The 26,222-nt window shown below is 39.4% G+C and overlaps 1 protein-coding gene across 1 annotated transcript; it reads right to left on the bottom strand.

Annotated features, from left to right (window-relative positions):
- Positions 1-585: 585 nt before the first annotated feature.
- LOC121421370 lies at positions 586-25,923 on the bottom strand. The gene is made up of 7 exons (XM_041616067.1): positions 25,795-25,923; positions 24,796-24,985; positions 20,642-20,904; positions 19,616-19,805; positions 17,058-17,320; positions 16,042-16,231; positions 586-2,465 (listed from the first exon to the last, which is right to left on the bottom strand). Exons 3-7 carry the CDS (start codon positions 20,796-20,798, stop codon positions 2,147-2,149), a joined length of 1,119 nt encoding a protein of 372 aa, XP_041472001.1. The 5' UTR covers positions 20,799-20,904; positions 24,796-24,985; positions 25,795-25,923; the 3' UTR covers positions 586-2,146.
- Between the last annotated feature and the right edge of the window lie 299 nt (positions 25,924-26,222).

Here is a 26,222-nt window from a genome sequence, read left to right as displayed (position 1 = left end):
GCAGCACCGAAATAGCCCGGGCTTGACCCGGGACATTGGTGCCCACGCCATTCATAAAAAAAATTGTCCGACTTAGCCCAGGCGTGATCCGAAACAGCGAGTAACTAAAAGCTGCAATACCCACCTTTCGCAAAATATCGAGGACGGTAACACAAGGGACATGTCACACACGATTTTTACGATTAATTGTACACTATAGTAAACACCAAGAAGGTATGGGGCAAAATTGTGTTGTATTTTTTTTTATTCCCATTACTTTTTCAAGGGTTGTTTTTTTTTACTACATGCACTCTATAATTTTTTTATTTATAAATCACTTATACACGACCTTTTTATTAATACGCACTGTATAAATTATTTCATTTATTCATCACTTATCATGCTTATACACGAACTTTCATGATTATTGCCATGAAATACATTAACTGGCCAACAAGGTTAATATATATATATATATGTATATATTTGTTGACGGTCCGAGCGGTGATGAGAAAATTGGTTTCTTATTTCAGCCATAATTTGTCCAAAAATGGTTTGCAACGCAGATGTCTCAAGTTCAAGTTCGTTTATTTTTTTTCATTGAAAACCAAGAACAATACATTCATTCATCATGAAAGGGTTAATAAAAACTGCGAGGATAAACTCATGAACAAGGAATTAAGAATATCAGATACATGGGACAGAGGTGGCCTATCTAAACGTAAGGCTTGTTTAAGCACAGCTCACCTTTGTCATAACAGCAAAAATACAAAAGATAAGAGTATCCAAGATATAAAAATATGTAAAAAGTCTGCATAAAAACGATAACAAAGAGCTACGTAAAAGAATAACATACATATATTTAGTAGTTTTTTGTCAGTACTTATGCCCCCGACGCGAGAGGGTCTCGATCGAATTAAATTTTCATACAAAATCGAAAAGTTTATTATGTAAACCACATTTTCATTTCATGTCCTCCAAGTCATAACTGTTATAGGGCATACAATTTCATAAGATTTACAGTGCGTATAACATAATAGGCTTTGAAACAATCCTATAAATATACTGAAGCTTTTTTCTTTTTACATTTATGTGTCTTTAAGCGAATAAAATGACTTTCGAAATATGTTTCTGCTTGAATGAGCACTACCTACTTTTAAGATTTCGTGAAAAGTGATATTCATTTTTAGTAAAAAAGTATTCATAAAGATTTTGACATTGAATGTAAACATAGCAAAAAATAAAAGTAAAGAAATCACATTCAACAAGGAGAAAGTGGTTAAATTCTTTGAGAAAGAAAGTCTCACAATTCACGAGACTTTGCAGGGACTTGAATTCAGCCACGAGAGGACTTGGATGAATCTTGCTCATTAACAAAAGGGACTTGCAGACTGACTGATAATACAAGCAGCACCGCCTGAGAAAATCTTACATGTATATTGGACGTGCTTCAGCACACCCAGCACCCCCGCTTCGCAGGGCCATGCAATGGAGGCTCCGAAAATCGGAAAAGGAGTGGTTTTTGAAAAATAAATGTGGCTGTTCTATATCATTAGAAATGCATTTTTGCCCCAAGCAGCACCGAAATAGCCCGGGCCTGACGTGGGATATTAGTGCCCACGCCATTCCTAAACTAATAATTATACGAGTTAGCCCAGACCTGATCCGAACCAGCGAGTCACTGAAAGCGGTAATATCCACGCTGTCTGACCCCTGAGCTGCAGATAGAATATAAAGTTTTTGCTTCACTGATTTGGCCCAATCTTTATTAAATCATGAAAAACATAAAGCAATAGGCCTTGCATATTTGGGTGTAATCTTGCACCCTAAATGGCAAAAGATGCAAAGATGCACCTTATTATCATGATATGCACCTAGAAATTCTCGTTTCCACCCCTAAAAGATACAAATTTGAACTTGTTTAAGGTGCGTCATACTTAACATTAAGAAAGGTTCAAACTTGAACCATTTTTCATTTATGTTTCCTATAGGATGCTTAATATAACTGGCTTACATGACATGGCAGTAGTAAAAGGTGAATAGCTTCTTTGTTACTTTCAATTGGTACGAATGATTTTCTTAATTCAGTTACGGATATTGAATACTACGCTCCATTACATTGTTAATCAGCAGTCGGGACTGAGTCAACAAATACATTGGTAAACCTCTATTTACGAGTATGCTGAAATGCTTTTGACAGTAGCGAACGAAACAAATTAGTACCTTGACTACGTCGACATTCTGGAGCTCTTGTACAACCAGTCTGTGCACTGGGGCCAGGGTATCCTCCTAAAGTATAGCCAATGTACCCGGTAGTCCTTGGGTTATCTCCCCTCTCGATCCTCACACAGATATACTTCATGTCTACGCATTTGGCCATTGGGTCGGAAAAGGAGAAGTCCAGATTGGTAAACTCGATTCTTTCTCTTCTCTTCAAGGACTGGTCTTTTTGTTTCAGATCTAGAATGTCCTCTTCGAATCCAATCCTTTGTGATAAGCAATAACACGTTTGCAAATTTGGGTCCAGCAACGGTTACAATTTAAGCAAGATTTAACGCATTCTTTTATCTGAGCACTGTTATTCATATACAGGTTTAGACAGAAAAAATGATCGAGGTTCACTTTTCGTTCGGTGTAAAATTGTCAATAGGATTTTTTTTTATAGGAGCGCCTTGAGCACCTAACAAGGTGGAAATGTGCGCAATATAAATATCCTTTATTATTATTATGTTATTACAAAATGGGACATACTACATAACAATATACAGTGTGTTACTATTCGTTTACATTATCTTTAAGTAAGCCATGCAGAATTGTTAAAGAATTAAAATAATATTCATTGAAGTACAAGTAGATATTTCCTGAAGAAAAGAAAATATGAAATAGGGGGTCTGCTTCAAAAGCAACACATGGAAAATTCGGACGCCTCAAGGGACTGTTTATTTTTCATCTTGAACACCTACTTCAAGGGCGTATCAGGCCAGATACACTTGAAATGAATCCAGGTGATTGGGTGATTAGCTACGTTTTTCATTTATTGATTATGCTAATATACAGTCACACAAACTCGTACGAAAGATGCGTTCGTACGAATCTGACGGTTCTTAGAAATTCTTGGGTTCGTAGTAGAGATTTGTTCAAGCGCCCTTTAGGTGGCAAGAGCAATTGAAGGCCATCTCGGGAAACGGAATGATTTCCGTTCTTTCACTGGCCCTAAAATTGTAACATTTTCGTAAAAATGCCTTCAACTATTCTTTCACCAGACTTAAGGCCATCTTACAATTTTTGTTGTCAAGTCATTCGTGATAGGATTTCTTTCGGTTCATGTTTACTTTGTTTCTGAAAAAAAAGACACTACCGTGCCCTAATGAAAATCCACTTACCGTTCAAAGTAATTTTAACATGGCAGCAGTTCCAAGAAGACTACGTGTTTCTTGCAGTCCCCTTCAGGGGCTTTTACAATGGTTGGAGGGATCCTTTACTCACATTATATGTTGCACACAATTGCAACGGTTGTTGGCATTTGCACCGCCAATAATGATAGGGGCATTAAAGACCCAAGAGTTGCTCGTAAGATGGCGCTGTTCGAATTTCCGTTCTTAAGGCGTTATTACGGACGTCGTAAGAGCATTACATGAACAGCCTTATCCGTTCTTACGACCAATGTAAAGAATTAATGTCCTCTAGGATTCTTTTAGTCGATTTGACAGTGTCAAAGGCTCAATACACCAACCTAGAAATGTTCTTTCCGATGAAGTTTTTTTCTTGATTCGTGTTCCTATGGGGTCCTAGAACAAATTCAGCTTGGTTGCCAAAAGTTGCCGTTTGGGCAATTTTGCTAATTAGCATAAATCCAAAATGGCCGCCAGATGCCATCTTGAAAACCTAACTTTTGAACCCCTGTCCACAAAATGATGAGTAATGACTCGTTTTAGGGGTTTAGAGATGTGTAGAACCGATTTCTGTAATCATTTTTGCAATATAAGGTCATCTTCAGGTCAAATCCAAGATGGCCACCATATGCCATCTTGAAAATTGACTTTTGTACCACTTGCTCCAGAATGACGAGTAATACCTCTATTTAGGGGTTTTGGGGTGTGCAGAATCCATTTCTGCTGTCTATTTTGCAATATAATCTCATCTTCAGGTCAAATCCAAGATGGCCGCCATATGACGCCATCTTGAAATATCAATTGTTGAACACTTTGCCCCAGAATTATGAATAATAACTTTATTCATGAGTCATTTGTTATGTTGATTCAATTCATGCAGTTATTTTGCACAAAGGATAATCTTCAGATCAAATCCAAGATGGCCGCCAACCGCCATCTTGAAAAATTACTGTCCGAGGCTTATACGTGTTAGAACTAATGTAAAGGGATTTCAGTAAGAATACTTATTTCTTTTATCAATTCTCAAGTTCAAAGTCAAGGTGAAGTTACATCTTAGATGTCAGATTTCAACATTAATTGCTCAACTTAGAATGAATCCTCTTCAGGTTTGGGCCATGATCCATTCCGAGTGTATTTTTATTTTTTAAGGTCCATCCATACCTTTATACTGAAGAGGCTTTTAGGGTCTTATTTGAATTTGAAAGTGTTTTATCAATATTTTTTTCTAAATCAATGTGTCCAATGATTGGTAGGCATCAGTTCGCCTTAAAAGACGATGGTGTAGCGCTCGGCCTTACATTTTCGAGAGTGACTATAGAGCTTGAGTTGGGCAGACTCTACAGCGCGTCCCAAAAAAAATATACACTTTTGAAATGGCCGCCAAATAAAAAATCTAGCACTTTGGGTAAAAAGACTCACATATATGGAAAGCCAATGAAGTCAACTTTCAAATGACACCAAAAAGTTGGAAAACTATTCATGCTTGAGCGAGCACTGCCCACTGAAACAAAGGGTATGAAAATTAGGGTGGGCTGGAATTAGCCTTCCAATTTTTGTCAGTTGTTCAATGTTGAGAGGCAAATCCTTTCGAACTTGCAAAGTTAAGGGTGTTGTGATAAATTAATGATCAACCGTGACCAGTTTTGGATGCTTAAGCAAATTTCATAAGTTATCGAATTGAACTTTAATGCATGAATGAACACAAATTACACTTTTGGGGCAGCATTTCAACTTTATCATTTGGATCTCTTTTGGAGCAGCATTTCAACTTTATCATGGGGATCTCAGCAATGTGTTCATGGGAGTCGGCCAGTCGGGAGAATAGGGGGTGAGATAGGGCTTAAGTGGGAGAAGTAGGTTGATGAAATAAGGGTCAACAGAACATTCAGCCCCCTCCCCCTCCTTCTTTCCCGCCCTCCCCTCCGGTTGAGAGACTGATGGCTATTGTCATGTACGCAAAGTCCAGAGCAGAATGTTGGTTTAATGATTAATTATGAATTAGGCATCAACTTTTTTCCTATCAATCATTTAATCAACAATTTATTAGTAAATCAACTCATTCAATGTGCAATGTGATCAAACAAACATTCATTTTTTTCCAATAAATTATTTCATTAATCATCATAATCATTAAATTTTTTGGTAATCATTCAAACTGACCATCAGCCACCGGTCACTTGGCAGTTAAGTTTTGAAAGGCTACAATCCAGGAGGTGAGACAGACAGAGCGAGAGGGGGTGGGGGTTTGGATGTGGCGGTGAAGAGGGGAAGGTACATATGACTATTAATTTGTAAAAGGACAAAAAGACGAGGAATGCCCTTTTATCCAAGTCTTAGCATATCTCGCCCTCTTGCTTGTAACAGGTACATGTACCATCACATTACTCTGACTCTCACGAACACACTTCTGATGTCCACAAGATGAATATGCTACACTAAAATTACAATTCCTGTTCACTCATGCATTACATTTCAATTTAGTAATTCATGAAATATGCCTATTAAAATCAAACTTATCTTACTCATGAATAGCATAACACCCTTAGCTTTGTAAGTTCCAAAGGACTAACCTCTCAAAAAAATGTATGGCTAATTCCTGCCCAGCCTAGCCAAGGTTAGTCTCTCAGGAGTAGAGAAGTGGGGGAGGGGGTAGAGATGGAGGGAGGGGTTGCAAATGTTCTGTTGACCTTGAGCCCATCAACCTACTTCACCTACCTAAGTCATATTACCCCCTCTTCTCCTGACTGTCATGAACACATTGTTGAGATCCACATGATCCATATGATAAAGCTGCACTAAAAATTGCAATTCATGATCACTCATGCATTAAATTTCAAGTTAATAACGTATGAAATTTTCACAAAGAACAAACTGATCACATCTGATCTTTAATTCACCAAATAACCTTCAACTTTGCAAGTACCAAACAAAAAATCTAAAAGAAATTGGAAGGCTAATTCCAGCCCACCCTAATTTGCATACCCTTTGTTTCAGTGGGCAGTGCTCGCTCAAGCATGAATAATTTCCCAACTTTTTTGTGTCATTTGAAAGTTGACTTTATTGGCTTTCCATATCTATAAGTCTTTTCCCCAAAAGTGCTTCATTTCTTATTTGGCAGCCATTTCAAAAGTGTATAGTTTTTTTTGGGACGCACTGTAGAGCAAATTTTTACAGATGAAGGAGGATGGCGCTGAGACACGTTTATATAGAGATGCTGCCCTAGCTTTCCTCCTAGGCCTTTTGGCCTGCCAATTTAGCATTCCGATTATTTTCTGACATCTTGACCCCTGTTCTTAGTAGCTCTCCATAGAATGGCGACTATCGTCTACACCTTCATAAGTGTTAGTGTCTATGCCGGCAAGTTTTATGTCACGTTTGCAGGTGTCTTTATAACGGAGGTGTGATCTACCGATGGGGTGAGACCAATCACATAGCTCACCTTACCTTGGCGAATCCCTTCTTGGATTCGCCAATGTTTCATGCGGCAAACATGCCCCAACCACCTGAGGTGCCTTTGACTAAGGAGCGAGAATAAGCTTTTGATGCCAGCACGTACGCTGAAGGGCCTCTGTATTTTTCACTTTGTCCTGCCATTTGACGTGCATGATACGTCCGAGGCAGCTGACATGGAAGGTGTTTCGCCACTTTTCTTGGTCTGCGTACGTTTTCCAGGACTTATTTCCGTGCAGGAGCTTGGCCATGACTGTGACAGATTTTACAATCCCTATGCTTGTCCTGTGAAAGGGGGCAAGAGACATATAGTCGGTCCAAGGTAGGTGAGGGGTCCACCACAACCAGACGAGTGTGTATTTGGAGGACAGTCGGTGTCTTGAGTCTATCAGGATTTCTGACTGTCTCAAAGGCTGATGGATGATCCAAACCCTTAACATGCACAGGACAGGCAGCTGTTATGTATGACTAGGTCTTGTACTCCCACTTCTTGAGAGGCAGGGCGACATCGTTTCCGTAAAACATTTCACGAATGAGAACAATCCTGACCGTGGAACAGTTTTGGGGGAGCCTATCTTCTGCAGGAGGCTAAAGAGTGCACTCCTGCTGACCAAGTCAATGGCTCTTGTCAGGAGGAAAAGTCCAATAATAATTATAAAGGAAGTTAATAAGTTAACTATTTTTTTTTTAATATTACCGAGAAATCACTTTTTTATTCAAATAATACTTTAAAGTCATTTCACTGGAAAAGTATGATTGCACAGAAATAAAAAAGGATCAAAACTCCCGAAATCATAGCCCAAACCTTGAATGGTTTCATTCTAAAGTAAGCGGTTAATGACGAAATCTATCAACCATCTGAGAGGTGCCATTTTGTTGCCGGTTTGGAGCCTAGTCTCCAGGCAAAGTGCCATGAGCACGGTGCGGTCGACGTCGACTCGGCTTTCCGAATCGCTGAACAGAGTGAACGCGGTCAGGCAGCGCTTCGCTCGTCATTCCCTACAACTGTTAATGCCGTTGCACCTACCCAAGAACGAGATGATTCTCTCCAAACTATTTTGAAGAGGCTTGATTCTCTTGAACTTAAAATTGATTCTGCTTCCCAATCCTCATCTCGCTATCCTCGTCCACCCTCGCCCTATTCTTATGATCGCCACTATTCTCCTCGCAACAATAATTCAGGTCGTTACTCTTCCTATCAATCTGATCGCCCCCGCGATTATTCGCCATCCAATCGCTATGATCGCCCTCGTTCTCCTTCTCCTTTCCGCTATTCTCCTCGTAATCAATCATCTTATAGGGATGATGCTCAACGTTATTCACGACGTGATCTCCGTGCTCGTCGTGAATATTCTCCTTCTCCTCGTTCTTCCTATCGCTCTTCTCAGTATCAAACAGAACGCAGGTATGATTTCTCCCCGGGTCGTCAGTCTGCCCGCCGGTATGATTCCTCGCCATATCGTTCAACATCCCCTCATCGTTCTCCCTCTCATTTCCGTGGCCCTTCCCCTCGTCGCGTGTCTTTTGCAGACGCTCGAGGTAGTAGCCGTGGTGATGATCGGGGAAACGAATAACTGCTGATAGTGTGGACCAGCTCTCAGCAAATATTTCTTCTTCTCGGTCCATGAGCAATGATGATTCACGCCCCCGTCCTTATCTTCTCATTTCTATTGGGTCTACACAGATTGCAGCCCTTGTTGATACGGGAGCGGTGGTCTCACTTATTAGTTCAGATTTGTATCGTTCTATTCCTTGTCTGTCACGGAGACAGCTCTGCTTTCCTTCTTCTGCTCTCACTTCTGTTTCAAAGAATTCTCATCTTGATTGTCTTGGCCTTCTTCCTATTGATTTCACTTCTCACTCTCACACCTACTCCTTTCCTTTCCGTGTTGTGAGGGATATCAATCCAACACTCCTTCTTGGATGGGATTTCCTTGCTTCATGCAATTTCATCTTAGACTATGCAGCCAGCACTTTAGTCCTCAATGGGAAGTCACTTTCTCTTTTATCACATAGTAATGTGCTACCCCTCTCTGTTTCCGCCATCATTGACTCTGACATTGAGGTTCCCCCATGGACTGAGATGATTCTTTCTGTATCTCTTGTTTCTGATTCTATTTCTCCACCTTTGACTGATTTTGACGGATTGCTTATTCCAAATAGTGACCCAAATTTTCCGGTCGTTGTTGCCTGTACGGTGTCATCTGTTAAGAATGGGTTTTTGCCTGTTCGTGTTGCAAATCCAACATCTTCTCCAGTTTCTATGGGAAAGAATGTAACAGTTGGTGTTGTTTACCCTATGCTAGATCGTGATGGAGATAGTTATAACATAGTATCTGTTTCATCTTCTTCTGACTCTCCTCCTCCCTCTTCTTCTATTTTGTCTAGCTTTGACATGTCCACATCGTCTCTGTCGTCAACTGAACGTCGCCATCTACAAGACCTGCTGGCAGAATATGTTGATATCTTTAGTCAGTCCCCAGACGACTATGGTCGTACCGACTACGTTCAGCATACCATTCCTACGAGTGACTCTCCCCCAATCAGGCAGCGGGCATACCGTGCCTCACCTGTTATTCGAGAGGAGATCAAACAGCAGTGTGATCGCCTCCTCGATGCCGGGGTGATCGAGCCAAGCTGTAGTCCATGGAGCTCACCTATTGTTATGGTGAAGAAGAAGACAGGAGGGTATCGATTTTGTGTCGATTACCGGGGCCTGAATAAGGTCACCTGTCCCGATTCCCACCCCTTGCCACGCATTGATGACACTATCGATGCTCTGGCTGGGAATCAATATTTCAGCACCATGGATCTGTCAAGCGGTTACTGGCAAGTGGGCATGGATCCCAAGGATGCAGCCAAGACTGCATTTACTACTGGAACAGACCTTTTCCAGTTTAAGGTAATGCCTATGGGATTACGCAATGCCCCTTCGACCTTCCAGCGGCTCATGCAACTCGTGCTTCGTGGGTTACACTGGGACTCAGTCCTTGTGTATCTGGATGATATTATCGTTTTCGGGCAAACTTTTGATGAAAAGATAGCTCGTCTCCGAGATGTCTTCGGCCGCTTTCGATCAGCGGGTCTTAAACTTCGACCTGAAAAGTGTCATTTCTTCCAGGAAAAAGTCACATTTCTTGGTCACGTTGTATCTGCTGACGGAGTATTGCCTAACCCGGCAAACACGTATAAGGTTCGAGACATGCCTACCCCTAAGAATGCCACAGAAGTTCGGCAATTTCTTGGTCTGGCAAGTTACTACCGACGCTTTGTCAAAAACTTTGCTCGTATTGCTAAACCACTTCATGACCTCACACAAAAAGGTGCCCCCTTTGTGTGGAATGAGGACCGTAGGCATGCATTCCAGTTGCTCAGAGAAGCTCTGATTTCTCCCCCACTCCTGGTTTTTCCTATCTTTTCCTTGCCTTTTGCTTTACATACTGATGCATCAAACTTTGCTGTAGGTGCTGTGCTTACCCAGAAGCATGATGGTAGTGAGCGCGTCATTGCCTATGCCAGTCAAGCACTAAAGAAAGATGAACGGAAATGGTCCACATATGATCGTGAACTTTGGGCTGTTGTGTGGGCAGTCAAACATTTTCGTCATTATCTTCTTGCCTCCACCTTTACTATAATCACTGACCACAAGCCACTAACTAGTCTCCGCAAGCTGCCTATGTCTCATGATATGACTGGTCGCCGCAGTCGCTGGATTCTTGAACTTGACCCCCTTGACTGGGTTATTGAACATCGTGATGGTGTGAAGCATGCAAATGCTGATGCATTATCACGCATTCCGAGTGACAATATCGTTGCAACTACACATGATAATGTCAGTTGCTCGAGTCATCAGGATGCAGCTCCCCCTACTCCTCCTCCTTCTTCTCCTCCGCCACTCAATCCATCTTCCTTTTCCACTGCATCTCTCACACCTCCACCACAGCTTGTTCCTTCTCACACTCCTGACAATAATTGTTCTCAGACACTGCCCTCCCACCCTTTGATTTCCCCTTCTACTTCTTACTCTGAGTCATTATCAGGTATGGAGGATATTGCAGGTTTGTGCCAGTCCTTGCTTCAAAATGGGCATCGTTTGCTGCATGCTCAACGCCAGGACCCTATGATATCAGAAGTGATTTCATGGCTTCAGGAAGGACGTTTTCCATCTTATTCCCGAATGAAATGGGCTGACCCCACCCTTAAGAAGTTCCATTCCGTTCGGAATAGTCTAGTCATTCGGGATCGATTGTTGTGTCATGTGTCACGACACATGGCAGGCCCTGGGCAAGAACGAGTCGTCATCCCTCAATCTCTTGTCCCTGAGGTTCTCTCTCTTCTTCATGGGTCTCCCCTTTCTGGCCACTTTGGTTCTGGTAAGACCATCCAAAAGGCAGAAAAGTTGTGTTTCTGGCCAAGTATGAGGCGTGATATTTCTGAGTTTTGTGCTCGGTGTGAGCCTTGTCAGGTGCGACGCGATCCAGTACCTGCATTTAAGGCTCCATTACAGCCAATCACTGCTTCTCGACCTCTTGAAAGGATAGCAGCTGATATAACTGAGTTGCCTCCTACACCGGATGGCTACAGATATGTCTTAGTTGTAATGGATTACTTCACAAAATATCTAAATCTCTATCCCCTCAAAGATCAGAAGGCTACCACAGTTGCTGATTGTCTATTCAATCGTTTTGTCTGTCAGCATGGCATTCCCGAGTCTCTTCATTCTGACCAAGGTAGACAGTTTGAAGCAAACATAATGAAGACCCTCTGTGAACACCTTGGTATCCACAAGACGCGAACTACTCCGTATCATCCTCAGTCAGATGGTATGGTTGAACGCTTTAACCGAACCCTCAAGCAGGAATTAGGCAAGCGTCTTTCTGAGGCAGGTCCTCACTGGAGTTCAGTTCTTGGCCAGGTTCAGCTAGCCTATAACACGACCCCTCATTCCTCGACAGGATACACTCCATTTTTCTTACTCCACGGACGTGATGCCCGCCTACCACTTTCTGTCCATCTTAGTACACCTGATCCCCTTCCTACTGCTCAAAATGACCCTGATGAGTATGTTGCTCGCCTCCTATCCTCAATAAACTTTGCCTTTGAGCTCACTTCCAAGCGCGCTGATGCTGCCCATGCCTCTCAGAAACGTCATTATGACGGTAAGAAACGTTTCTCCCCATATCAAGTAGGAGATATGGTATATAAGACCGACCCTGCTAATTCACGCAACAAGCTTGCTCCGCGCTGGAAAGGCCCATTCCGAGTAGTTTCTGTCGATTCTACTGGTGCTCAGTACACTCTTGAGGACCCATCCCTTCAATCTTCCCCTCCACGTGTCATACATTACAATCGTCTTAAACCTTATCTTACCCCTCATTCCCGACCTGACAAAACTAAGAACCAACCACCCCCAACACCACCATCCAAGCCTCCACCCAATGTTCCATCATCCCAGGCATATTACATCTGGGTACCCGACCCACTAGCACATAATAATGACCCACCCCAAGCTGCCCCTATCCCATCAACCCATGTGCCCCCTCTTCCTCCCACACCATCTCATGATGGTCATGCACGTAACCATGACCCACGACAGCGCACTCGTAGTGGTCGTGTCGTTCAACCTCCTAATTACTATGGAAATCCTGTCTCTAGTCATATCTTATAAGAATGTGATTTGGTATGTGCTGAGAAATGCTCTCTATTATAATGGACCCATATTTTTTTTTTGGGGGGGAACCTATACCTACATGTTATTGTTCTAATCTTGACCTAGCTTAATTTTGTTTTGTTTACATTCATATACTTTAATATTGGTTAAGACTTGCTGATGATTCATCATCTGTTGATTGGAATGGTTTCTTGATGCCTACAAACACATATTCATGTAAATTTCAATAAAAAAATTATGTCTTGTGAATTGTATTCTGTTTCTAGTGATAATTTATTATATGTGTTTCATGTAGATAAATGGTAATTAATTTTGTTGATTAGATATTATTACTGCTGTATTAGAATTTTTTTCATGTACAATTTTGTTTTTATGTTTCCATGTTATATCTTATTATGTTAAGTAATAGGCCTACTGGTTGTTTGTACGGAGCTATGGTTCTGGTATAGAAATTGATATTATCTTAATGTTTGCTAATATGTTTCTATTGCTATCTCAATTTCCTTACAACAGATACGTTTACTCACAAGTGCAACATACTTGTACATGCATTTGATAATTCCAACAAAATTTCTCAATAATAAGATTTTAACTCCCAGCTGTTGTTCGGTTTATGACATAAACCCGGTCAGGCATTGAGTGATGTTTCTTGTCCAGAACATACAATTTCAAGATTATTTTTTTCATGTTTTTTTATATATTGGAGTAACTGCTCCCTGACATAATATACACATTTGACGAGTATTTATTTTCTATATATTACTCAATCTCGATATTTCACAGGTATTTTGTTACTGTCTATTTATAGTACAGTTTCATGTTCATAATGTTGATAATTTCTGTTCTAATGTAATATTAGTTTGTTCTTATGTTTTTTGGTGTAGTTTAGATGTAACCTTCATTGATTCGTGTATTTTGTTCTATTACTCACATTTACTTTCTACTATAGATTTATTTAATTCCATTTATTATTATACCATACGTTCATTTCAACTACATGTAGTTGAATTTTACTTTGGCACTTTCCTTTGTAGTATCATATACTGCATTTTCTAATGTCAGTAAAATTTCATTTATAATTTTGAAACGAGGACGTTTCTGTTCAAACAATGGGACGAATGTAAGGGTAGAAATAATGAATATATGTTTTAAAATAAGAGATATTAGTTGAACTGTATAATCAAAGGTTCACTAACCCACTACTACTTTGTTTATGTCCACTTCATCACTACGTCACACTCACAAGGTTTCTTCCATGAAAATGACCATTACGGACTCAAGGTTTCTCCTTCATACTTGGTTCTCTCTTTCTCTCTCCCAGTCTCTCTCTCCCACTCTCACTCACTGTGGTCTTTCTTAGCACACCCATTTCCTTCTTATCCAGAAATAGTATGAGTCAACTGGTCCAAGAACATAGAAACATTGTGATTGTCATACCAAGTCCAGGGTATAAATACAGTTGTACAAAATAGATATTTCAGAGATAGATTTTGGGGTTATTGAGCGACCGCTCCACCCCGCATAAAATCATACAGTTTGTTCTCCTGGCCCATCCCATGGCCGTAAACAAAGGAGTCCTATAGCTTTCACATATACTGTTATTTATATTTCTTCATTGTATACTTCTCATCAATATTACATCCTTTCTACCTTCAAGAAAGGGTGAATAAATATATTATATTGGAACTGCATAATCATCGTCTTGTCATCTTTATTCGACTGTAACACTAGTATATATATACGCCATCGAACGCTACCATAACTACGAATAATTACCAACCATCATTAAAACTTTCTAGTGTTACACACGTATAAGCCTCGGACAGTAATTTTTCAAGATGGCTGTTGGTGGCCATCTTGGATTTGATCTGAGATTATCCTTTGTGCAAAATAACTGCGTGAATTGAATCAACATAACAAATGACTCATGAATAGAGTTATTATTCATGATTCTGGGGCAAAGGGTTTAAAAGTTGATATTTCAAGATGGCGTCATATGGCGGCCATCTTGGAATTGACCTGAAGATGAGATTATATTGCAAAATAGACAGCAGAAATGAATTCTGCACACCCCAAAACCCCTAAATAGAGGTATTACTCGTCATTCTGGAGCAAGGGGAACAAAAGTCAATTTTCAAGATGGCATATGGCGGCCATCTTGGATTTGACCTGAAGATGACCTTATATTGCAAAAAATGATTACAGAAATCGGTTCTACACATCTCTAAACCCCTAAAACGAGTCATTACTCATCATTTTGTGGACAGGGGTTCAAAAGTTAGGTTTTCAAGATGGCATCTGGCGGCCATTTTGGATTTATGCTAATTAGCAAAATTGCCCAAACGGCAACTGTTGGCAACCAAGCTGAATTTGTTCTAGGACCCCATAGGAACACGAATCAAGAAAAAAACTTCATCGGAAAGAACATTTCTAGGTTCGGAAAATGTCAAATCGACTATTTCTCGATCTTCCAAAAATATTGCTTGGTCCGTACGATATTCATACGACGTTGGTACGGCCGGCTTACAAAGAAAGGGTTTTGGATAACGTTTAAAAAATCTCGGACAAAACCATCGACCGAGTTGAAACTTACGAATGGTCTACAAACGGTCTGTGTACGCTGGCATCATAGGACATATTGAGAAGGTCTTACTAAATGGTCTAACAAAAGAAAAACGTTCGTACGGCGTTCGTAGCCGTTTTTAAATTCCAAGGGGTGGTATTCTCAGATCAATTTTATCTCAGATAAAATAAAATATTTCATCTCCGTTAAAATCAGTGAGATAAAATACCCTTAAAATCTCTCCGAATCGGTATTCTGAGAACAATTTTATCTTTTTTTTATCTCTGTAAGACACACCTATTTTTTAATCAATATACAATTAGAAACGCGCTTTTATAGCTCTCTGATATCACTCAACCAATGGAAATCCATTCCGCTAGGAGGTGTGGCAAAGAAGTGAGATTGCGTCAATTTATTGACTTCACATACGCTTGCACAATACGCTTACGCTTCTTTCAGAGATTTCTTTTTAACAAAAATGACAATACTTTAATCTTTTTTCGAAGTCTATTTCGCATCTTTTCAAGCATCGTTTCATAGAGAATATTAGTCAAGAAAGGTCTTATGAAATACTTCCTAATTGTACAGGAATGACTTTAAGGTGTTCTCAATGAATATATCATTTTTCATCATTTTTATGTCAATATTTGGAGTTAATTCATGTAGAAATATTGACGAAATCAACGTCGCGGAGATAAAATAACCCCTACCCTCTTTTAAGTTTATTTCATTTTTTCTTCAAAGTAAATTGGGCGCAAGCACATCATCCGCGTTGCAATGTCCAGATACGCGATGGGTATGTCTACGCTGCCACCGCTCTGTTGCGTATCATCATAGATACGCAAGATAAAATTTGTACGCAAGATAAAATTTTAGATTTTATCTGAGAGATAAAATGTCATCTCAGAATACCAATTTCATTTTAAGAGATAAAATAAATTATTTTAAAGATAAAATGACCTCAGAATACCGCCCAAGGGCTTTACCTTGGTCCATTGCCGTCTGGGTTGGCTGAAGCCCAAGCAGAAAGCTTCCAAAGGTCTTCTCCTGAGACTCCGGTGGTGTCCGTGGCATCATGAAACTTGATGGAAACATTAACGCTTATTTGATTGTCCCCTTCCTCTGTGAAGGTATCTCCATTTGTGATTTTAGGCCGGACTTTCTTCACCAAGACATCTGTTAAGGTTTAGAAATAAAAGCTAATTTAATCCTAGGATATTGGGTGACCAAATTTATACAGTGCGTCCAAGAAAAAACGAAACCGAGATTTAGTGATGATTTATCATGACTTAATCATAAATAAAATAGACAAATGACCTATCAATGTAAAGCTTAGAATCTCCTCTTTCATCGGGTATTACTTAGATTATTTCTCATTCCCGCATGAGTGAGCAAAAACAGTTTGAAAAGGGGATACCAAAAAATCACTTGGCGGGCCGTATCTGTGTTTTAAAAAGAAAACCACATTTTTTAAAAGTTCAATATCTGCTCTTTAATTTGATACCTCAATTACAGAAAATGGTCAAGAAATAACAAAGTTCTGGTTATTTGAAATAAGGCTTAAATTTCAATAATTTCAGAACATGAAGAGGTTTTACAGGCTAGCGTTCAAACTCACTCGACACTCCGTTTTGTAAACGATTAGCAATGCATGAAGTCTTTTGTTACCGTGCAATAGCTTCTGTGGGAAACCGGTGAAAACAAGTTTATTTAATGAAATTAGGGAAATACAAGCATTATTTTGAGGGATCATAACTGTTTTAATTCTCGACCATTTTCTGTTATTGAGGTACATGACATGGCAGTAGTAAAAGGCGAATAGCTTCTTTGTTACTTTCAATTGGTACGAATGATTTTCTGAATTCAGTTACGGATATTGAATACTACGCTCCATTACATTGTTAATCAGCAGTCGGGACTGAGTCAACAAATACATTGGTAAACCTCTATTTACGAGTATGCTGAAATACTTTTGACAGTAGCGAACGAAACAAATTAGTACCTTGACTACGTCGACATTCTGGAGCTCTTGTACAACCAGTCTGTGCACTGGGGCCAGGGTATCCTCCTAAAGTATAGCCAATGTACCCGGTAGTCCTTGGGTTATCTCCCCTCTCGATCCTCACACAGATATACTTCATGTCTACGCATTTGGCCATTGGGTCGGAAAAGGAGAAGTCCAGATTGGTAAACTCGATTCTTTCTCTTCTCTTCAAGGACTGGTCTTTTTGTTTCAGATCTAGAATGTCCTCTTCGAATCCAATCCTTTGTGATAAGCAATAACACGTTTGCAAATTTGGGTCCAGCAACGGTTACAATTTAAGCAAGATTTAACGCATTCTTTTATCTGAGCACTGTTATTCATATACAGGTTTAGACAGAAAAAATGATCGAGGTTCACTTTTCGTTCGGTGTAAAATTGTCAATAGGATTTTTTTTTTTGGAGCGCCTTGAGCACCTAACAAGGTGGAAATGTGCACAATATAAATATCCTTTATTATTATTATATCATTACAAAATGGGACATACTACATAACAATATACAGTGTGTTACTATTCGTTTACATTATCTTTAAGTAAGCCATGCAGAATTGTTAAAGAATTAAAATAATATTCATTGAAGTACAAGTAGATATTTCCTGAAGAAAAGAAAATATGAAATAGGGGGTCTGCTTCAAAAGCAACACATGGAAAATTCGGACGCCTCAAGGGACTGTTTATTTTTCATCTTGAACACCTACTTCAAGGGCGTATAAGGCCAGATACACTTGAAATGAATCCAGGTGATTGGGTGATTAGCTACGTTGTTTATTTATTGATTATGCTAATATACAGTCACACAAACTCGTACGAAAGATGCGTTCGTACGAATCTGACGGTTCTTAGAAATTCTTGGGTTCGTAGTAGAGATTTGTTCAAGCGCCCTTTAGGTGGCAAGAGCAATTGAAGGCCATCTCGTGAAACGGAATGATTTCCGTTCTTTCACTGGCCCTAAAATTGTAACATTTTCGTAAAAATGCCTTCAACTATTCTTTCACCAGACTTAAGGCCATCTTACGATTTTTGTTGTCAAGTCATTCGTGATAGGATTTCTTTCGGACTTCATGTATACTTTGTTTCTGAAAAAAAGACACTACCGTGCCCTAATGAAAATCCACTTACCGTTCAAAGTAATTTTAACATGGCAGCAGTTCCAAGAAGACTACGTGTTTCTTGCAGTCCCCTTAAGGGGCTTTTGCAATGGTTGGAGGGATCCTTTACTCACATTATATGTTGCACACAATTGCAACGGTTGTTGGCATTCGCACCGCCAATAATGATAGGGGCATTAAAGACCCAAGAGTTGCTCGTAAGATGGCGCTGTTCGAATTTCCGTTCTTAAGGCGTTATTACGGACGTCGTAAGAGCATTATATGAACAGCCTTATCCGTTCTTACGACCAATGTAAAGAATTAATGTCCTCTAGGATTCTTTCTCGATCTTCCAAAAATATTGCTTGGTCCGTACGATATTCATACGACGTTGGTACGGCCGGCTTACAAAGAAAGGGTTTTGGATAACGTTTAAAAAATCTTGGACAAAACCATCGACCGAGTTGAAACTTTCGAATGGTCTACAAACGGTCTGTGTACGCTGGCATCATAGGACATATTGAGAAGGTCTTACTAAATGGTCTAACAAAAGAAAAACGTTCGTACGGCGTTCGTAGGCGTTTTTAAATTTCAAGGGGTGGTATTCTGAGATCAATTTTATTTCAGATAAAATATTTCATCTCCGTTAAAATCAGTGAGATAAAATACCCTTAAAATCTCTCCGAATTGGTATTCTGAGAACAATTTTATCTTCTTTTTATCTCTCTAAGACACACCTATTTTTTAATCAATATACAATTAGAAACGCGCTTTTATAGCTCTCTGATATCACTCAACCAATGGAAATCCATTCCGCTATAGGTGTGGCAAAGAAGTGAGAGTGCGTCAATTTACTGACTTCACATACGCTTGCACAATACGCTTACGCGTCTTTCAGAGATTTCTTTTTAAACAAAAATGACAATACTCTCCTCTTTTTTCGAAGTCTATTTCGCATCTTTTCAAGCATCGTTTCATAGACAATATTAGTCAAGAAAGGTCTTATGAAATACTTCCTAATTGTACAGGAATGACTTTAAGGTGTTGTTCTCAATGAATATATCATTTTTCATCATTTTCATGTCAATATTTGGAGTTAATTCATGTAGAAATATTGACGAAATCAACGTCGCGGAGATAAAATAGCCCCTACCCTCTTTTAAGTTTATTTCATTTTTTCTTCAAAGTAAATTGGGCGCAAGCACATCATCCCCGTTGCAATGTCCAGATACGCGATGGGTATGTCTACGCCGCCACCGCTCTGTTGCGTATCATCATAGATACGCAAGATAAAATTTGTACGCAAGATAAAATTTTAGATTTTATCTGAGAGATAAAATGTCATCCCAGAATACCAATTTCATTTTAAGAGATAAAATGAAATATTTTAAAGATAAAATGACCTCAGAATACCGCCCAAGGGCTTTACCTTGGTCCATTGCCGTCTGGGTTGGCTGAAGCCCAAGCAGAAAGCTTCCAAAGGTCTTCTCCTGAGACTCCGGTGGTGTCCGTGGCATCATGAAACTTGATGGAAACATTAATGCTTATTTGATTGTCCCCTTCCTCTGTGGAGGTATCTCCATTTGTGATTTCAGGCCGGACTTTCTTCACCACGACATCTGTTAAGGCTTAGAAATAAAAGCTAATTTAATCCTAGGATATTGGGTGACCAAATTTATACAGTGCGTCCCAGAAAAAACGAAACCGAGATTTAGTGATGATTTATCATGACTTAATCATAAATAAAATAGACAAATGACCTATCAATGTAAAGCTTAGAATCTCTTCTTTCATCCGGTATTACTTATATTATTTCTCATTCCCGCATGAGTGAGCAAAAATAGTTTGAAAAGGGGATACCAAAAAGTCACTTGGCGGGCCGTATCTGTGTTTTAAAAAGAAAACCACATTTTTTAAAAGTTCAATATCTGCTCTTTAATTTGATACCTCAATTACAGAAAATGGTCAAGAAATAACAAAGTTCTGGTTATTTGAAATAAGGTTTGAATTTCAATAATTTCAGAAAATGGAGAGGTTTTACAGGCTAGCGTTCAAACTTACTCGACACTCCGTTTTGTTAACGATTAGCCATGCATGAAGTTTTTTGTCATGTTTGTTACCGTGCGATAGCTTCTTTGGGAAACCGGTGAAAAAAAGTTTATTTAATGAAATTAGGGAAATACAAGCATTATTTTGAGGGTTTCATAACTTTTTTAATTCTCGACCATTTTCTGTTATTGAGGTACATGACATGGCAGTAGTAAAAGGTGAATAGCTTCTTTGTTACTTTCAATTGGTACGAATGATTTTCTGAATTCAGTTACGGATATTGAATACTACGCTCCATTACATTGTTAATCAGCAGTCGGGACTGAGTCAACAAATACATTGGTAAACCTCTATTTACGAGTATGCTGAAATACTTTTGACAGTAGCGAACGAAACAAATTAGTACCTTGACTACGTCGACATTCTGGAGCTCTTGTACAACCAGTCTGTGCACTGGGGCCAGGGTATCCTCCTAAAGTATAGCCAATGTACCCGGTAGTCCTTGGGTTATCTCCCCTCTCGATCCTCACACAGATATACTTTATGTCTACGCATTCGGCCATTGGGTCGGAAAAGGAGAAGTCCAGATTGGTAAACTCGATTTTTTCTCTTCTCGTCAAGGACTGGTCTTTTTGTTTCAGATCTAGAATGTCCTCTTCGAATCCAATCCTTTGTGATAAGCAATAACACGTTTGCAAATTTGGGTCCAGCAACGGTTACAATTTAAGCAAGATTTAACGCATTCTTTTATCTGAGCACTGTTATTCATATACAGGTTTAGACAGAAAAAATGATCGAGGTTCACTTTTCGTTCGGTGTAAAATTGTCAATAGGTTTTTTTTTATAGGAACGCCTTGAGCACCTAACAAGGTGGAAATGTGCGCAATATAAATATCCTTTATTATTATTATATTATTACAAAATGGGACATACTACATAACAATATACAGTGTGTTACTATTCGTTTACATTATCTTTAAGTAAGCCATGCAGAATTGTTAAAGAATTAAAATAATATTCATTGAAGTACAAGTAGATATTTCCTGAAGAAAAGAAAATATGAAATAGGGGGTCTGCTTCAAAAGCAACACATGGAAAATTCGGACGCCTCAAGGGACTGTTTATTTTTCATCTTGAACACCTACTTCAAGGGCGTATAAGGCCAGATACACTTGAAATGAATCCAGGTGATTGGGTGATTAGCTACGTTGTTTATTTATTGATTATACTAATATACAGTCACACAAACTCGTACGAAAGATGCGTTCGTACGAATCTGACGGTTCTTATAAATTCTTGGGTTCGTAGTAGAGATTTGTTCAAGCGCCCTTTAGGTGGCAAGAGCAATTGAAGGCCATCTCGGGAAACGGAATGATTTCCGTTCTTTCACTGGCCCTAAAATTGTAACATTTTCGTAAAAATGCCTTCAACTATTCTTTCACCAGACTTAAGGCCATCTTACGATTTTTGTTGTCAAGTCATTCGTGATAGGATTTCTTTCGGACTTCATGTATACTTTGTTTCTGAAAAAAAGACACTACCGTGCCCTAATGAAAATCCACTTACCGTTCAAAGTAATTTTAACATGGCAGCAGTTCCAAGAAGACTACGTGTTTCTTGCAGTCCCCTTCAGGGGCTTTTACAATGGTTGGAGGGATCCTTTACTCACATTATTTGTTGCACACAATTGCAACGGTTGTTGGCATTCGCACCGCCAATAATGATAGGGGCATTAAAGACCCAAGAGTTGCTCGTAAGATGGCGCTGTTCGAATTTCCGTTCTTAAGGCGTTATTACGGACGTCGTAAGAGCATTATATGAACAGCCTTATCCGTTCTTACGACCAATGTAAAGAATTAATGTCCTCTAGGATTCTTTCTCGATCTTCCAAAAATATTGCTTGGTCCGTACGATATTCATACGACGTTGGTACGGCCGGCTTACAAAGAAAGGGTTTTGTATAACGTTTAAAAAATCTTGGACAAAACCATCGACCGAGTTGAAACTTACGAATGGTCTACAAACGGTCTGTGTACGCTGGCATCATAGGACATATTGAGAAGGTCTTACTAAATGGTCTAACAAAAGAAAAACATTCGTACGGCGTTCGTAGGCGTTTTTAAATTTCAAGGGGTGGTATTCTGAGATCAATTTTATATCAGATAAAATATTTCATCTCCGTTAAAATCAGTGAGATAAAATACCCTTAAAATCTCTCCGAATTGGTATTCTGATAACAATTTTATCTTTTTTTTTATCTCGGTAAGACACACCTATTTTTTAATCAGTATACAATTAGAAACGCGCTTTTATAGCTCTCTGATATCACTCAACCAATGGAAATCCATTCCGCTAGGAGGTGTGGCAAAGAAGTGAGATTGCGTCAATTTATTGACTTCACATACGCTTGCACAATACGCTTACGCGTCTTTCAGAGATTTCTTTCTAACAAAAATGACAATACTCTCCTCTTTTTTTCGAAGTCTATTTGGCATCTTTTCAAGCATCGTTTCATAGACAATATTAGTCAAGAAAGGTCTTATGAAATACTTCCTAATTGTACAGGAATGACTTTAAGGTGTTGTTCTCAATGAATATATCATTTTTCATCATTTTCATGTCAATATTTGGAGTTTATTCATGTAGAAATATTGACGAAATCAATGTCGCGGAGATAAAATAGCCCCTACCCTCTTTTAAGTTTATTTCATTTTTTCTTCAAAGTAAATTGGGCGCAAGCACATCATCCGCGTTGCAATGTCCACATACGCGATGGGAATATGTCTACGCTGCCACCGCTCTGTTGCGTATCATCATAGATACGGAAGATAAAATTTTAGATTTTATCTGAGAGATAAAATGTCATCCAACGAACGTAGAGGGCAGCAACACACGGCAGTGTTGCTTTTAGGAAGGTCCACTCCGCTCAGATTTTGTGACCACTTAAGCCCCGCCCCTCACTCAGCGCACTTTTTTGGTAGATTATAGAGTTGATTTTTTTTCGTTTGTTCGATTTCATTCTTTTTTAATGATACTGAAAACTCCACGAAATATTGCTTAATATTATTAATATGTAATCGTTTATTTTTTGAAAAACGTAATCAAAGTTCTTTTAGTTTGCACGTCAATAGAAATACATAGTACGATGAGCTTGTATAACCCCTTTTCTGCTTAATTTCGCTGCCCCTACCAAGCTACGCCAGAGCCAATACCTTGATCTTCTGGCATGGCCGCGCCGAAACTTCCCGGGACACATCGGTGCGCGTACTGCGCGAAAGCAGTGCTGGTCGCACTAGCAGGATTGGCAGGATATCTCGACGCTACTCGACTTAGCCAGACATGGACCTGAACGATATGGACTTGATCTGTCATTGATTTGGCATTAACCGCCAATTGCAACGATAGATGTTCAAGGTTAGAATCCTAATTTTCCCTCACAGTGTGGATCGGAGGATGAAAATATGAAATAATTATGTGATATCCACAAATCCGACCAAACTTTTTTGCAACTCATCCCGAATACGGACACCAGCCAAGCTCAAGCCCAGGTAAGTCCTAGTCTAAAGTTAGACCAAATTAACAGACCAAAATAACATGTCCCAGTTTCGAGCCGTAGTATTTTTTGACGCGCCTTGACTTGTGAACTATCAAAAGGCGGAGGTTTATGTCACAGCTGCTTTTTTCATTCTATAATTTCATCAAAATTTATAGCATGCACAAAATTTTCCAGCCAATCGTATCGTACCTCCGCACCGACCGGCAGGCCGGGGCGCGCCGGCGCGTTCAGCCGTGACGCTTACACTCAAGCTATGACACTGCCGCTGGATTGTGTAGGCGCATTAATGTGGTGCAGCGAAATTGAAATGAAGAATGTTCAACCTCACGTATATTTGTTTTCATATTGATATGCGAAAGTCATAAATTTGTTTTCACCACCACGTAATATTTAAGGAAAAATAAAGGAATAAATTTGGAATATTTTGAAGCGTGATACATGCTGTAAAATTCTTTCAAGTAAAAATGTTGAAAATGAGGAAATGAAAAAAAATCAACTCTACAATTTACTAAAAAAGTGCTCTGAGTGAGGGGCGGAGCTTAACAGCAGTCACAAAATGAGCTTGACTAAATCGGGTGAAATTAGCAGATTGGTTTATTTGATGGCCGTTTTACTGAAGAATTAAAGCAACACAAGAAAGAAATGTGGTAATATTTTTTAATTCAAAATGTATTAAATTTTTTATCAATCATTTTCATATTTTTGTATTTCTATTACTGGAGTTTAGCCTTGTCACAATCTGTTAGTTTACCTCTATTTTGCTATTAATATTTGAATGTAGTGCGTCGTTTCATGGTTTCGTTGGCATGCCTGATGCCTACCAAATTGTGCGCGGACTTCAATCGCATGCACGTATCGAGTGGACCTTCCTAAAAGCAACACGCTTGTGTGTTGCTGCCCTCTACGTTCGTTGATGTCATCTCAGAATACCAATTTCATTTTAAGAAATAAAATAAAACATTTTAAAGATAAAATGACCTCAGAATACCGCCCAAGGGCTTTACCTTGGTCCATTGCCGTCTGGGTTGGCTGAAGCCCAAGCAGAAAGCTTCCAAAGGTCTTCTCCTGAGACTCCGGTGGTGTACGTGGCATCATCAAACTTGATGGAAACATTAACGCTTATTTGATTGTCCCCTTCCTCTGTGAAGGTATCTCCATTTGTGATTTCAGGCCGGACTTTCTTCACCACGACATCTGTTAAGGTTTAGAAATAAAAGCTAATTTAATCCTAGGATCATTTGTTATTTGATGTTCCATTTTTAAGCTTGTGAAATATATACATACTATTAGCTTGTACTCATCTTGATTACAGAATTGATGAAGAAAGTGGCCTCAGGGGCTATGTGGGCTTTTAAAGTGCCTTCCTAAAAATCCTCCATCAAAATAAGTCCTGCTTTATCGATTACCATTATTTTTATGAATAAAATGCGGTTACAATATTGGTTGAGATATTGCTGCAGTTTTAGCGGTATATCGCTCGAATGATTTACAGTCGCAAGTTGCATAGTCCTCTCGCGGCATTGTGTCTTTATTAGCACCATCTTTATGCCCTGTGAGTTTCCTGGTCCGCAGAGGTTGGCACCCTATCTTGACAGGACTCGGTTACGTCTTAATCATGCACAAGGTGCACTCTTGATGATTCCTTGACCGGTAGCTTCGGAGAGAAGTGAGTGTTAATTCCCTATGAAAATGGGAGGCACACACGCTGTGGGTGCGGACGCCTCATTGAAAAGAATATATAAGGATCTATTGATGTAAAATATTCGAAAAATATCATGGAATTTATGACCGTGATTGTGATAGCTAATGATATTGTATAATAGGTATTTAAGTTATGTTTGTTTTTCTAACAACAATCAAGTGGTTACGCCGAAACCCTCTTTTATTACCCATTTATGATACAGGCTTAATGGTGGATGGTGGGTAACTGATGTTAGTGATTTAGAGATAACATTGAATGTTATATGTGTTCTACTTATGCTTGGTATTAACGCAACACGTACTGTATGGGCAGAGGACGCAACAATATCCTTCAGGTTTTCCTGGTGAAGTGCAGAATGCTGGTTGACAACTTACAATCACACAGGTAACCGTACCGTTATCGCAGGAACAGGTAGTGCATTCGTCTACGTCCCACGTCTGGGAGTCCACTTTCGGAACTCCTCGATATTCACACGGCAAAAGACCCTCACTGGAGCTGACTGAGAATGAGGACTCCTGAGCTACACACAGAAAATGAGAAAGGATTTTGGTTTGATTTTGATCTAATCACCAAATTGAAAAAGCATTAGGCGACAGACCCAATTAACGAAATCATTGATATACATCCTAAAACAAAAAGTAAATTCTTAGATCTGAGAGATGGCTCACTTTTTACTTCAAAGCGAAATATGTTTAAGCGGGAACCTTTATTAACAAGACGGCCATGCTC

The sequence above is a fragment of the Lytechinus variegatus genome, chromosome 9 (genome assembly GCF_018143015.1).
Source record: "Lytechinus variegatus isolate NC3 chromosome 9, Lvar_3.0, whole genome shotgun sequence".
Taxonomy (NCBI): domain Eukaryota; kingdom Metazoa; phylum Echinodermata; class Echinoidea; order Temnopleuroida; family Toxopneustidae; genus Lytechinus; species Lytechinus variegatus.
The sequence above is the reverse complement of the archived record's forward strand: the minus strand, read 5'-3'. Positions and strand labels throughout refer to the sequence as shown.

Coding starts and splice junctions, on each gene's coding strand:
- LOC121421370 (XM_041616067.1), bottom strand. CDS start 20,798: ATGGCCGAATGCGTAGACATAAAGTATATCTGTGTGAGGATCGAGAGG. Junction 19,806..20,641: donor AGAATGTCGACGTAGTCAAG/GTACTAATTTGT, acceptor AAGCCTTAACAG/ATGTCGTGGTGAAGAAAGTC. Junction 16,232..17,057: donor AGAATGTCGACGTAGTCAAG/GTACTAATTTGT, acceptor AAACCTTAACAG/ATGTCTTGGTGAAGAAAGTC.